This window comes from Acanthisitta chloris, unplaced genomic scaffold (assembly GCF_000695815.1).
Source record: "Acanthisitta chloris isolate BGI_N310 unplaced genomic scaffold, ASM69581v1 scaffold11654, whole genome shotgun sequence".
Taxonomy (NCBI): Eukaryota; Metazoa; Chordata; class Aves; order Passeriformes; family Acanthisittidae; genus Acanthisitta; species Acanthisitta chloris.
The window spans coordinates 40055-54821 of NW_008671047.1; the positions used below are offsets into that span (position 1 = coordinate 40055).

The following is a 14767-nucleotide window of genomic DNA, read 5'->3' on the forward strand; positions in this document are numbered from 1 at the left end:
TGCTGCAAACATCTATGGGAGCACAGGAATTTAGCTACACCCAAACATTGACACCTTCCCAGGGGCATCATTTCAAGTCCATGGGATACAGGGAGTTGTAGTCCCAGCCTCTGTCTTCAGGCAGGGAAAGCTGGTAGTGCAGCTCTGGTGAAAAAGGACACTCTGAGCAACAATTTCTGAAGGAGGCTGAGTTATTATTTCACTCAGATAAGCCCAGGTGTAAAGCTATGTGCACACAGCAATAGTCAAGTGCTCTGAGCAAGGGAATTCAGAGCTGTCAACAAGGAGGGAAATACTGCTTTGGGGGATTGAAAACATTCATAAAACATTCCTGGCACCCAGCCTAGTCCATCCCATTGCTGGCCATGGTCACAATTGTGGATGTTTGCTTTGGGGATGGATTTGCAAAATTTTTCCCACTTTGCTGCATCACATGGCACATCTTAACCTGGACTAGTGAGTGCCAAGCCTTCAGCTGCTTGAAGCCCACCTGGCACCATGGGGTTTTGCAGGGCTGTGCTGACTTTTCCCTACCAAGCCTCTGGTTCACTTTCTCACAGGGGCCAGTGCAACAGCTGCAGCTCAAGCCCAGCAAGATGCATGTGTGCTAATCATGCTGCTGACATTGAATTTTAACTTGTGGGCATTCAACACCGCCTTTTCCAGACCGTGAGAGTCCAATTCCCCGAACTCAGAGGAGAACAGGCCAGGAAACGTGGAGTTAAGATGACATTTCCCACATGGCCCCAGTACATAACTTGAACTCTGCCCCCTTGGGAATGGCAGTAGGAACTGCACAGGATCTTATCCCTCCTTGGCTATACTTCATACATTCCCTCAACCTAAACTCAAGATCTTCATGTAAAGCCCAGGGATGAGAAGGCTGTGTCTCCACTGTTAAATGAAGGAGGGCCATGGCCCCAAGGTGGATGGCCATGAAGGATAAAGAAGCATCATTCTTTTTGGCTTGTGGACAGATTGAGTTTAGCATCTTTGGTCATGATGTGGGTGTGACCAATGCCTGGATGCATCCAGATGGGATCCCATGGATATTATTCAATAAGTGCCCTGCATGGATGTGGGAAAGGAGTGTTGGTCCTCATCTCTTGGGAGCTAGACGCTGCAGCCTGGAAAGTTGGAAAGACTTTGGGACTTCTGGCTCATATTTACCCTCATGTATGCCTTACCCTCATGAGGACCTCTCTGCATTTCAAGGTGATGTGGTGTCCTGACTTTTCCCTTAGCATGTACTAATCATCAAATACTATTTTTCTGCCTCAGTTTCCTTTCTTGCCTCCTTTTCTGCCCCGCAGCAAGTCCCATTGTCATTGTATGACCTGGGCACATGAGCTGGCCTTGATTCTAGTGCAAAAAAACCCCCATAACATAAAACATCCAGAGCAATCTTGGCAGTCTCCTTCCACAGGATTTATCTTTTCAGCCCTTGCAATACCCTCCCAGCCCCACAAAGCAATCCATCTCTCACCTGCTATTATGGAGTTCATCTCACAGACCTAATGGAGTATGTGAGTCCTGAATTGGCTCCCACTAATGCTCTCAGTGGCTGGGTCGCTGTGGGAAGCGAGCTGGGAATTCATTTTGAAAATCAATGCAGATGCCAATAGAGTGGCTTTCCCCAGGGAAGCGACGTGCTTTTACCAGGCATTGCCTCCTGCTCCCCTTCATCCCCCATTTTCATTTATGCAGTCAGAGTAGCTGTGGAGTAATTCATCCTGATTTCACGAGTCCATCTTTGTGCTGCACTCCCTGGTTTCCCAAATCAGACTGATTTTTGGGAAAAGATTAGGGTTTCCTGGCAGTGCAGGATTCACAGAGGTCCTTTAAGTGATGTGATTTGAAGTTGCTGTGCCCTGGGGTGATGCTGGGGACCATTTCCTCTGTACAGCCCCATCTTGCTGCTTAGGCTGTGTTGGCGCAAATAAATCAGTGTCATTTCTTACTCCCAGGTGTATTTTGCCCTGCCATGACACTTTGATGCCATGGCAAGTGCAGAGCCTGAAGGAATAGTGTGGGAGAACAGCTCAGGATTGTCGGATGGACCCCAAACCCAGTGCAGTTCATAGTTGTGACCATGCTGGGATGGGGATGCAACACTAAGCTGTTATCCTCACACAATCCTCAAAGGGTCTTGGCCAATGCACAATGTCACGGGCAATTCCTGGTTGTGATTCAGGAGGTAGCAAGACTGGGGGACTGTTCCTGAGTGGCACTTTGGGTGCAGCCACCCTGTTTTTGATGGCAGTGTGGGTTTGGAGTGTCTCATCCTGGTTGGCCTCAAAGCACTTCATTTAGGACTTTGAGATTTTCATAGCTCTCAAGACTCCTTTTCCAATGGGGATCATTCTGCACTGCTACAAGATAAATATTTAATAAGAATGAGGGTCAAGGCACTGTTTTGTCCAAGGACACTGAGATGGCCATTTACTCCCATGAAGAGCACCAAGGGATCTTTAATGCCCATGCAAAGAAGACAGGAATCAGAGTTTTAAGCTGTCATCCCCCACCATTAATGTCGATGTTAAATATCGATCCTTTTTGTGTTTAGCACAAACCAAACAACAGAGTCGAGCCAAGCTCTTTGGCTTTTATTAATGCACTTTTTCTGCATCGGGTGAAGTTTACATTACTGCCAGGAAAAAATTGTAGCAGCAGTGAACAAGCAGCAGACAGATTGATTTTGTATCTTGACACGATTCAGAAGTTGGTGAAAAATCACTCTGTGTGGAGCATCTCCTTGTCCAAGCCATGACAGCTGTTTCACAGAGAACTTATTTCATTACAGCATAAGAGAGTCAAGCCCAAGATTTCTGGTAGGGTCTGGAATTTGAGGGAGGAATGTAAAACAAGAGGTTGGAAAATCTATAAAATCACCCTCATTTCTCTGTTGGAGCATGGGTGTCTGAAGTCAAATTTGAAGAGCAGGTGGACACCTTGTCAGGGAAATCTGGGAGCCATTCTGAAATCAGTGGTGGCCAGAAAATGGTTGGATTTCCCCTTTTTGTTAGGGTTTGTTGTTTGCTGTGTTTTGCATCAGACCCAAATAAATATAAATCACAGCTATTATAATGTGTGACTTCCGTGAACCACAGTAAGTGTTTTTTCACATGCCAGGAGTGCATGCATGGTCTTCTGTGTGGTCTTCTGCAGCCAGAGGTGCATCAACTTTCCCAAAATATTCTGCAGCTTGTGGGTTTTCTGGGACTTTGGGGCTTTTTTGTGGGTTTGTTTGTTTGTTGGGGTTTAGGTTTTGGGGTTTTTTACTGGGGATTTACAGCTTGGCTGTAAAAATTCAGCCCTGGTTCAAATTCTTGAAGCACACTTATGAGAGAACTGGAGTAGCGGGATGATTATTTCTGACCTCTGGGATATTCTCCATTGACTTGGATTTAATATTTGAAAGTGTATTTCTCCTCGAGTAAGGGGAGCAAGCACTAGGAGCTATGCCTTGAGTCTGCATCCCATTTTATTAGCAGCAGGAACAAAATCAAGAGAATTGGGGAACAATAATACTTTTTTATGTCTGCTGTCATTATGTCCATCCATACTCCTACCCTATGCCTCAGTTTACTCAACTGATACCCTTATACAGAGGGATGGGGTGACTTAAATCACATCTCACTGCAGTGTGAAAGCTCTTCTCTTTCTTTTAAATCAGGTTTTAACAACCCACTGAGCTCACCATGAAATAGGCTGACATCCCCCAGGCATTCCCACAAGCCACTAAACATGTGATAAAATATGATTAAATGATGAAATATGATTCTATGATAAAATATTATTTCTGTACATGGTACTTATAGTTGCATGTGCTCCAAGTAGAGGAGCTGAGTGCGTCACAGAGTCATACGCAAACTCCACTGACTTCCATAAATGCCGGAGCATTTAAGTAAGGAAAGTCCTGGAAACACAGGATGTGGGGTAGCTGCATCTGCCACTCATGGGTGTGCTTTTTCCTTGCAGACACCCTGAGGAGCATTGCCTCCATGAACCACGCACCACGGTCTTCCCCAGCAGAGCTCAGCAGTGCCAGCCACCACCTGCTGCGAGAACACAAGTCCTCAGCACCATCCCACTCCAGCCAGCCCACCCTGTTCACTTTCGACTCACCTGCCAGCCACCTCCAGAGCACCCTGTCTGCCAGCGCCCCCCAGGACTATCTTTTCCTCCACCAGTGTATGAGCAGGAAGTCAGAAAATGCAAGGTATTGTAGCCTACCTGGGAGCAAACCTCTGGGATAGCTGAGGGAGGGCTTGGGGTGAGTGATTCAACTCATTGCCATTCTTAGAGGTCTGCAAAACCCAGCTGGAGAAAGCCCTGAGCAGTGGCCTCATCTCACTTTGGTTAGGAGAAGGTCAGAGTGGTGACCTCACAAGCTTCCAGCTTTCCTGGCTTTCTGGGTTTTGTTAAAAACTGGTTGAATGGCCAGACCCAGAGGATGGTGATCAGTGGCATGAAGTCTAGTTGGAGGCCAGTCACTAGCAGTGTACCCCTGGGGTCAATACTGGATCCAGTTCAAGGACTGGAGCATGAAGGGACTGGAACATCTATCCTAAAAGGAATGGCTGAGAGAGCTGGAAGTGTTCAGCTGACAGAAGAGAAGGCTTAGGGGGCCTCCTCTGCAGGGAGGGTTCAAAGTGGATGGAGCCACTCTTGTCAGTGGTGCCCAGTTCCAAGGCCAGAGGCCATGGGCACAAACTGAAACAAGGAGGGCCCCTCTGAACATCAGGAAACACTTTTTCACTGTGAGTGTGACTGACCACTAGCACAGGTTGCCCAGAGAGGTTTAGGAGTCTCCATCCTTGGAGATATTCAGAGCTGTCTGGGTAGTCCTGGGCAACAACCCTGTTTGAGCAGAGTGTTAGACCAGATGACTTCTCTAGGTCCCTTCCAACCTCAACCACTTGGTGATCCAGCAGGCAGGGCCCTATTTCCTACCTTTAACCAGAAGAATGACAAAGGGATGGGCAGGGTTTGCACCACTCTGCTGCTCACCCCTTCCAGAGCTCACTGGGCTTCATGGCGGCGGGTGGTGCATGGTGTGGTATTTGTGAGCAAGCGACAGCTCTCCGCCTCCAGACCCAGCCGGTTGCCTTAAATAGCGAGGAGAGTTTTTTGACGTGAAGAGTTTTGGCTCACAGGAGCGGCGAGCAGGGAGGGAGAGAGAGACAGTCAGAACCCAGCTGGTGTGGAGTGAGAGCAGAGCCTGGGCTGCAGCTTGCACTGGGCTTTCCTGCTGCAGCTGACTTTCCCTGCTCGAAAAAGAACAGCAGAAAAAGGCTCCAAAAATTGACTTCAGATGGAGTTAATGGAACAGTGTTTTAAAAAAAAATGGCCCTCTGATGCTCCAGCTGTGAAGATACCTAAAAACTACCCTCTGAGAGTCCAAACATGGCTGGGACCTGGAGGAGAAGAGAGCAAGCACAAATGCCTTGGTAAGCAGAAACAAACTGGCTGATGACTGCTTCTGCAACTGGGCCAGAAATAATCATCAGATCAATGCCCAGTGCACAGGGCCAAGCTGCAGGACTGCTGGGAATCCCTCCCCTTTCAGCTCTGGAGCTCTTACTTTACTCATCCATAAAATGAGGGTAATAGTAGCTAATTGGCAGGCATTGCTAAATAATTAACCTATGAGACGTTTCGAGTCCTCAACCAAAAGGACTCTGCCAGAACCCAAACCTCTTCTGGGATGACTGAGCTGCAAAGGTGACAGGGATTCATTTGTCTTATCACAGGATCACTTGTTTTTTCCCATGTAAGCCCTATTTCTGAGCGCCATCTCGTGCTGGCTCCGTAAAAGAGAGTCCCTGTTGTCCCTGCAGAGCAGCAACACTGCCAGACCGGTATAAACCAGCATCTCCCAGCTTTTCCCATAGGACTGGCACTTTCCCAGTGATTTGCCACAACTGGAAACTCCCCCATAACCATTTCACTTATTCTCACCACAGTGATTGATACAGGGCAGGACTCTCTTCCTTGGGGGTCATTTATATGGGGCTGGCTGAGCCCTTTCTGGCTGGGAGCTTGTGGTCCCCAAAAGCTTGACCCATGCATGGTTATACCACTGCAGGCAAAAAGGCCAAGTCCAAGGTTAACCTCTTACCTACTCCTGCTATATATGCATTGGGTCTTCATGGCAGGGTAACCCTTTTTTGGAGCTTTGCCATATTTTCTTTGTCCATACTGCTTTGGCCAGTTCAGGGCAAGGTATTGTTATAGAATCATAGAATCATGGAATGGTTTGGTTTGGAAAGCACCTTAAAGATCATCCAGTTCCAAGACCCCTCCCATCAGCAGGGACACCTTCCACTAGACCAGGTTGCTCAGAGCACCATCCAACCTGGCCTTGAACATTTCCAGTGCTGGTATAGCCACAGCTTCTCTGGGAAACCTGCTCCAGTGTCTCACCACCCTCACAGGAGTCAATTAACTCTCATGGGTTAATTATCTCTTGTGCTTGTCTCTGCCACATCTTGACCTCATGTTCCAGAACTTCTGCAGCAATGCTCATGTTTCCCCAAGTCTTGTGGGATGGGGAGATGCTTCATGGTGGCAGTAGTTGAGGATGGGGGAGAGAAAAGTCCCAAGTGGCCAATTCACGCATCCCTTGACTTAAGAAAATGTCTGCAGGGGTTATAGGTGCAGAAAGCCAACTCCATGTGTCTCATCAGCTTCTGCAGTGTTCGAGCATTGGAAGACTAAGCAGGGATAAAACAGGAGACAAAGTGCCTTGAAGGGAATCAGTGGAGGAGTGACAACTAACCAGCAGTTTTTCGATGACTGAGATATCCCCAGTGCTCACCATCCACCCTGGCTAGTGTCCCCAGGCATGACCACAGTACAAATTGTGGAATCGTTAGCAAGGCGTGGAGCTAGTGACCATGCTGCCCTGCTCACCCTGGGGGACTTGAGGGCTTTTTTAAATCTGAACTCATCCTTGAGGTTCATTCCTCCTCCCCTGCAGATCAGAGCTGCAAACCCCAAATTCCATCTGGGGACTTTCCTTATCGACCCAGGGCTTGTCCTGCAAGAGGGCAGGATGGTGATGTGGCTGAAGATTTTGAAATAGTCCCCATACGGAATTTTCCCAGGCCCTCTCAAACACATTTGCAAGGCAGAGGTGAGATTCACTCTCCCTCCTGTACTGCAGGTATGCGGCCAGTGTGTGATGGCAGTGCTGATGGAGTGGCTCTTCACAGCCATGTCTTGGGTCACTCACAACCGATGTGAAAATTGCCCTTTTGGAGCAATTTATGTCTGGATAAAAGGCTTTACTTGCTCATAGCCCTTTCATGAGGCTGGATGCATGTATCTGCCACCTGTGACAGAGGCATTCCAAAGGTGTTTCAGGATTAAATGGGTTTTTGGTAGGTTTGGAGGGGTCAGAGATGTTCTGATTGCTCTGGAGTTGGACAGTGTAGGTCAGTAAGGAGACAAACAGAGGGAGCAGAGCTCACTGCACCCCAGGACTAGCTCTACCCACGTCTCAGCCCCTTTCTCTCCTTCCTCTGCAGGAGTGCCAGCTTCTCCCAAGCCACAAGGTCTGCCTTCTTCATGAGAAGTGATACTGCAGTCCAGAAGCTCTCACAAGGCAACGGGCACTGCGTGAACGGGGTTGGTGGGCAGCTCCATGGCTTTTACAGCCTGCCAAAACCCAGCCGGCACAACTCGGAGTTCAGGGACAGTGCGTACGATCTCCCACGCTCCTTCGGTTCCTATACCCACCCCAAGTCCAGTCTCACCAGCTCTGAAACGGATAATGAGGAGGTCTACACCTACAAAACTCCCAACAACACCCTATGCAAGGAGTTTGGGGAGCTCTCCACGGACTCCTATGACATCCCTGCCACCCCACTCTCCATCTACCAGATCCCCAGGACATTTACACTGGACAAGAACCACAATGCTCTGGCTGTGGCTGCCAGCGACTCAGCCTCTGCACCTCCCCCACGGCCCCCAAAACCTGGGCAGACGGAGCCACGGTGGGGCAGCCCCCCCCAGCGGCCCCAGCCTGGTGAAAATTTAGGGCTGGCCCCCATGGCAGCCACCATTCCCCGGAGAAACACACTGCCAGCAGTGGAGAACAGCAGGCTGCACCGAGGTGAATTTGGGGCTGGGGAGCTGAGGGTGGCTTTGTCCTATCTAGCAGCCTTGGGCAGATCAGTCTCAGTGGGTTGTGGTATGGCTGGGGTGCTCTTGGCAGCAACCAGGGGGTTGAACACAAAGAAACTCTCCCCAGTCAGGATATGGCCCTGGTTTTGTATTGAACAGGCATGGAGAAGCATCACCAGGGCTTTGCCCACCATTCCTACTCAGCTTGGCTGCATTGTACCTTGAACCAAAATCCCAAACCTGCTTGTTCATGCAGCCCTTCACCAGATTTTGGAGGTTTCAACCATTTTTAGCTTGTCTTTACTTCAATTCATAACCAGGTTTATCAGAACGTACTTCAGCCTGGAACAGTCTTGGTTTTGCTTACCAAGGTGCGTGAGCAAAACCTTAGTTTTGCACATCTCCAAGACCCAACATCCTCAGTGCAGCAGAGCTGCTGTTCCCATTGACCATGGGTGGGCTGTGGATGAACATGCCCTTTCCAAACCTTGTGCCTAGGATGAGATAGTTGCAAAGTAATGTGGAAAAGGTGGTTGGAGGGAAAATATCCTGTAAATTATACACACAGCTTTCTGAAATGCCTCTTCCATCTCCTCCTATCCAAATGCCAACATTTAGGCTGACATCAAATCCGTGCTCAGTAGTAGACAGGCCCATCTAAGAGCTTAGCCTCCTCACACCATTCTCCCCTTACTGGAGGCCACCAGCCTTTACATCTGCTGATCAAGCTCTCATGGCGCTCCCCCTTAACCCAGTTTTGTCACCATGATCTACCTTATCTGACATCTTTACCCCTAGGATTTTGCAGCACTTTGACAGAACCGGGTTAGGTCTGCATGGCACATGCAGTTGTCCTGATGCATCAGAGAGATGCTAATCGGGAAGGAGCATAGCAGAGAGTCTGTGACAGGCTAAAGAGCATGTCTTCTTATCAGCATCTCAATCAACAAGAACAGATACTGCCCTCCCAGTGCCTGGATTTTGTTGTTAGGGGCACCTTTCATTAGCAGTTGTGGTGGAACACATTATGCATTTGTGGTTGTGTTGCAGCTTCTTCTTGTGAGACGTACGAGTACCCCCAGCATGGGGGCAGCAGTGCTGTGCAGTCAATCGAGTCGATGAATGATGGGTACAACTCCTACCTGGTGAGTTGGCCTTGGTGTCGGCCACCACACTGTAGGCACCATTTGCACCTTATAGTTTCAGAGACAAGTTGTTTCCAGGTTGGACCTCACAGCCCAGTCCTGCAGAGTGAAGTCAAGAAGGGTTATATAATTTATTTCAGTTAAAGCCACAGAGTGGCAAACACCTAACCCAGCACCGTATGCAAGGTTTTGCTTACACAGTGTATCTGCCTGGAGATTTGGGCGCCCAAAAAAAGTGCCCAGAAGTTTGGCTTCTTCCTGAAAGCCTGGGATGCTGCTGAGCTGAATTTTGATAGGTTGCCAGCATAGCCACTTTTGTGTACTTTCTAAAATTTTCTGGGCTGGAAATTGCATTAAAACAGCATTTCATATTCCTTTTTAGTCACGGCCAGAGCCCAGGGAAGAAAGACTTTCCAGGTTAAGCATGCTTCTGCAGCTCACTCTGATCACAAGAAGGTGCTCAAGTCTGGGCAATTAAGACCTTTCTGAAAACTCAGGATGTTGCAATGTCTTGGAAACACTAAGTAAACCCTCTCAGTGCAAAGTGGTGGCCAAGGAGGACCATCCCTCAGACCATCTCTTCCCTCTGTGCTTAGATTTTAGAGATGATCCACCATCGGATGTGTGTTCAGTAATGATGAGATGAAAGGTTTATAGTGGGATGGGGTTGAACCGTGTCTGATACTCACAGCACATTCTCCCATTTGTCCCCCAGCAAGCCAAAGCAGCAGTGGCTCGCTCCCACAGTACCGACTCCGAGGACAACTACGTCCCCATGAACCCTGGTTCCTCACCCCTGATCCACACTGAGAAAGCCAACGACAATGCCCAAAATCTCTACATCCCCATGAGCCCTGGGCCGCATCACTTTGACCTGGTGGGGTTGTCCTCAGCCACCCTTCCCGTGCATAAAGGAGGAGCCGTGGCACAGTGCCACAGACGGTTGAGTGAAATCCAGCCCCCACCAGTCAACCGCAACCTCAAACCCAACCGGAAAGGTAAGAATGGTTGGTTGTGGGCAAGTCTTTCCAGGAATCCTTCTATTTTTCTAATACTTCAGACTACAGCTGTCATCTTGTGCACAGATGGGGTGCACTTTGCTACCACCAGCACAGTCTGATCTTCAAATCTTCCCCGTCTCTTTCCTCTTTCAGGACCTCTGTAGTGGAAATGCAACTTTCATGGTGCTTGAACAGCCCATTTCAAACGCTTCTAGGCCTTTACAGGAGATGCATTTCGCGGGCAGGATTTCACCACCTTTGCCTGCACCTATGCTCCACCCCAAAATTTCAGAGTTGCATTCAGATGACAGAAATGTTTCCTACTGGCTGGTTCTAGGCAGTTCTTCCTTGAGGGCTTTGCCGACATCCTCCAAATCCTGACAGGTCACCAAGCTGATCCTGAGGAGGGCTCCCACCATTAGGGTGTCAACACCTAACCTCATCAACACTGTGGTCACAGGCTGGGTCTACAGTGTAGCACTCTTCTCTTCCACCTAATGAATCATCTGTGATGAGAAGAGCTTTCATGTTATCTTGCAGATGTCCTTTGCCATTCTCTATGGGAAAACACTCCAGCTAGGGTCAGCTCAGGGCAAGCAGACACTGGTCTTGTCCCCATCTAATGGGTTATCGCAGCTCCCTAATGAATGGGTTTATACTGTGGGGTTTGGGCATTTTTAGCAGATCACCATTCCCTGGGAGGAACTTTCCCCTTCTGGGACCACCCATCCACTTTGGGTCTGTGGGTCAGAAGAAGAAATTCACTGTTTTCTCTCAGTCCTGGCATAAATGAGCATGGGAATTTTGGTTAGGGGTATTTGTCATCAGCAAGGAGGACTGGGGGGATGATTAGCAGAATGGGAAGTAACCATTTGTTGGGGACTCTCTCATGCCAATCATGGATCTTGAATTCTAAGAACATGCTGCCTCTGAATAAAGGCTTTTCCCCTCTCCAGCAAAGCCATCACCACTGGACCTGAGGAACAACACTGTCATTGATGAGCTTCCCTTCAAATCACCAGTCACAAAATCCTGGTCCAGGCCAACGTGAGTAACAGTTGGGGGATGAATTCTTGCTTTGCTCCAACAGCAGCTCTCTGGTCTTGCACATGTCCACATGTAGCCATGCTGTCACCTCTGCCATGGATTAAACATTCTCCACATCACAGCTGCTGGCAGGAAGATTAATTTGTTTAGGCTGGGATTTCACATAAAAGCCCAGCATGCATCTGAGCAGCTAATTAAGATCCCTTGAAGACATTTCCAGTTTCTAGCACTTAACAACTCCTGGAGAGCTGTGTCTGTGCCACAGGACTTGTTGTCCACCACAATTCATGACCCAGCTGAGCCAGACCAACTCAGCCACATTGGGAGTGTAGAGCATGATTTCATATTCAGCTATCCCCTCCAAAATCCTGCTGTAGTCTCAGAACACAGGGTGACAGTCTCAGGGTCTGACTAAGCCATGTTTTGATTGCCTTGAAAGTAAAGCCTAGCCTGAAGGAAGTCTGCAAAATTAAACCAAAGCACTTCAGAGCTATGTCTGCCAGCCAAAAATAACAGGATTCGCACAATTCCAGCTCTGCTGCTAATTCACAGCCTGATGTTGTCCAGTGAAAGGCAGAAGCAAAGCTTGGCTGCTATGACTCTAATAAATTGGATTGTGTGGAGACTGACTGCAGGGCATGAGTGCTGTGTGCTGAAATCACTGCACTGGGAAGCAGCAAGCAGGGTTTGATTGACAAGATGTCTGACCCTGGAGAAGCTAATGGATTTTTCCCTTATCAGCTAATCATATGACCCTGGCTTTACTGAAAGGTAACAAATAGCTTTTTAAGACATAGGCTTTAATGCCAGACACTGATTGCATTATGTTGTTTGGTATAATTAGATTTGGCCAATTGAAAGCAAGACGATTCCTCAGAGGATTTGTTTTCCAGCAAAAAATTTGGATAGGGCCTTGTATGGTAAATAAATTCTGCAACTGTAGTGAGGCTGGTCAGAGAAGCTTCACCAAGACTGGTTCTGCATCCTCTACAATTAAATGTTTCCCGTGAGATAAAAGAGTTCATGGAGCCTGACTTGTGTACATGATAGCTGAAGAGTTACGAGTACATAGAAAGCAAGATGATATTAAAAAATTCTAGAAAGAAAAAAAGTGAGAAGACCAAACACAGTGGGTTCTGACCCATGCCACCAGCTCTTCTTCATGCCCAGTCCTGAGGCTGGAGCATAGTGATGCTTGTAGGCATCAGGAGCTGCCCCTCTCCTGTCCCTCTTTGGCCATGGACAAGCAGAACCTGCAACCATCAGTAACACATGGACTCTTGTCCTTACAGCCAGACCTTCAATGCCGGCTCTCTGCAGTACTGTCGCCCTGTCTCCTCCCAGAGCATCACCAGCACTGACTCAGGAGACAGCGAGGAGAACTACGTGGCGATGGTAAGGGCCCCACACCTATGATACGTGGCCCTGGCAGGACATATACATTCCCCAGCTCTGCAAATGCATTCCTAGACCACGATATGGAAGTGCTCAGATAGCACTGTGTGGTATACATCCTTACATACATCCCTACATGCATGAAACAGTGAGTTTTGTTCTGAGAATGACATGTCCCATTGGGGTTTTAAATGTATGTGAGAGCAGAAACATGTATCACCTACTTTGCCAGGAATTAAGAGGGGTTTAAAACGTCTAAGGACTGTCAGGGTGTATTTTCCTAATTTAAACTGATTTTTTTTCCCGCATTTTTCCCCCAATAGCTGCTGACATCATGTTTGTGTGGAGGGCAGGGGCTATCAGAGCAGCAGCAGGGAGCAGCACTGCTTATAGGGAGGGGATTTTGTCTCTGTTCATGAAGCTGCTGACTTGAAGAATATTTTTGAGACTGTGTAACTAAGAGGGTAGCTGCAATCTGTGCTCTGTGTAGCATGGTTGTGATTAATGAAGATCCCAGAGCTGGCCTGGCCTCGCTGAGGTGTGGTTCCTGTGACATACTGACGCCCACGTCTCTTGTCAGACGTGCAAATAAAATCAGCACAAAGGCAGCAGAACTGCTTTAATACATGAAATCAAGTGCATGAACTTGAAATATTTGTTAGCACAATATGCAACAGATATAGTTTCCCCAGCAGTTCTGCACAGCCTGATCTCAGAGGCAGGCAACCAAATATCCAGGTTCTTTTAAAAGTGCCATCTAGGCATTTTGTTGCCAGATTTGAGTTAATTCCCTTTTTTCTTTCTTCCCATTTTAATCCTCATTATCTCTCCTGTCTCTTCCCTGCATTAGCAAAACCCCATTTCTGCTTCTCCTGTTCCTAGTGGTACCAACAGTCCAGCACCTAAAAAGAGTTCGGGGAGTGTGGATTACCTGGCCCTGGACTTCCAGCCAAGCTCACCAGGGCCACACAGGAAGGTATGGAAATTTTTATAAACTTCTGATTAAAAGTGGTGTATTTTTAAGGGGTTCTATGCACATTGGCAACAGCGTGGTCCAAAGTCTTGGACGTTACTCTCAAGAGTCTCTCATGATCAGAGGACTGGAGCACCTCTGCTATGGAGACAGGCTGAAAGAGCTGGGATTGTTCAGCCTGGAGAAGAAAAGGCTCCAGGGAGATGTTAGAGTACCTTCCAGTACCTAAAAGGGCTGCAAGAGAGCTGGAGAGGGACTTTTGACAAGGGCATGGAGTGATTGGGCAAGGGGGAATGGGTTCAAACTCACAGAGGGTAGATTTAGATTAGATATTAGGAGGACGTTTTTTACTGTGAGGATGGCGAGACACTGGAACAGGTTGCCCAGAGAAGCTGTGTATTCTCCATCCCTGAAGTGTTCAAGGCCGGGTTAGATGGAGCTTTGAGAAACCTGGTCTAGTGGAAGGTGTCTAGGGATTGAAACTGGATGATCTTTAAGGTCTCTTCCAACCCAAACCATTCTATGACCTGCAGCTATATGTACTCTAGGTCAGTCAGTCTCTCTTGCATGTCTGCAGCCTTGCTGGAAGTGTCATGCCAGAAGCATGGATGTGTAGGGTTTCAGGGATACTGGCGAGACCAGAAATTCAGCCAGAGATTGTATATTCAAAAGCTGTCAGGAGGTATCCCAAGATGTATCGGAATTTTTTTTCCTTGTTCGGAGCCAAGAGGTCTTCCAAAACCAGGCTTGGGTTTTACACCTCAAAGTATCTGAGGTACTGAATACTGAGATATCTGAGATACTTTATGTGTATCTGTAAGAGTTCTTGAGCTCTTTACAAGAAAATGAGTAAGATGCAAGGCTGAATTTGCAGTATCAACAGTTAGAGAACACAATACAACCAAACATCCATGTCCCAGAGTTTGTGTGAAGGTAGAGACCCAGGTGCTGCTCCTACGCTGCCATTGCATTGCAGTCTCATGCCAGCAAGAGTCAAAGCAGACTGCAATCTTTCATCCAAGACTCTTTGGGAGGTAAGAGGGAGAGTGATGGGCTATGGAGTCTGCAAGGAA

At 48.0% G+C, this 14767-nt stretch overlaps 1 protein-coding gene across 1 annotated transcript in view; it reads left to right on the forward strand.

Moving 5' to 3' along the window:
- Positions 1–14767, forward strand: part of GAB2 (GRB2-associated binding protein 2) — a 37654-nt gene that overhangs the window by 22147 nt on the left and 740 nt on the right. The window contains exons 2-8 of the mRNA XM_009073949.1: positions 3982–4222; positions 7536–8122; positions 9184–9278; positions 9994–10276; positions 11236–11326; positions 12619–12721; positions 13572–13697. Of these exons, the coding sequence (XP_009072197.1) occupies positions 3982–4222; positions 7536–8122; positions 9184–9278; positions 9994–10276; positions 11236–11326; positions 12619–12721; positions 13572–13697 (1526 nt within the window). The remainder of the gene's footprint in view (positions 1–3981; positions 4223–7535; positions 8123–9183; positions 9279–9993; positions 10277–11235; positions 11327–12618; positions 12722–13571; positions 13698–14767) is intronic.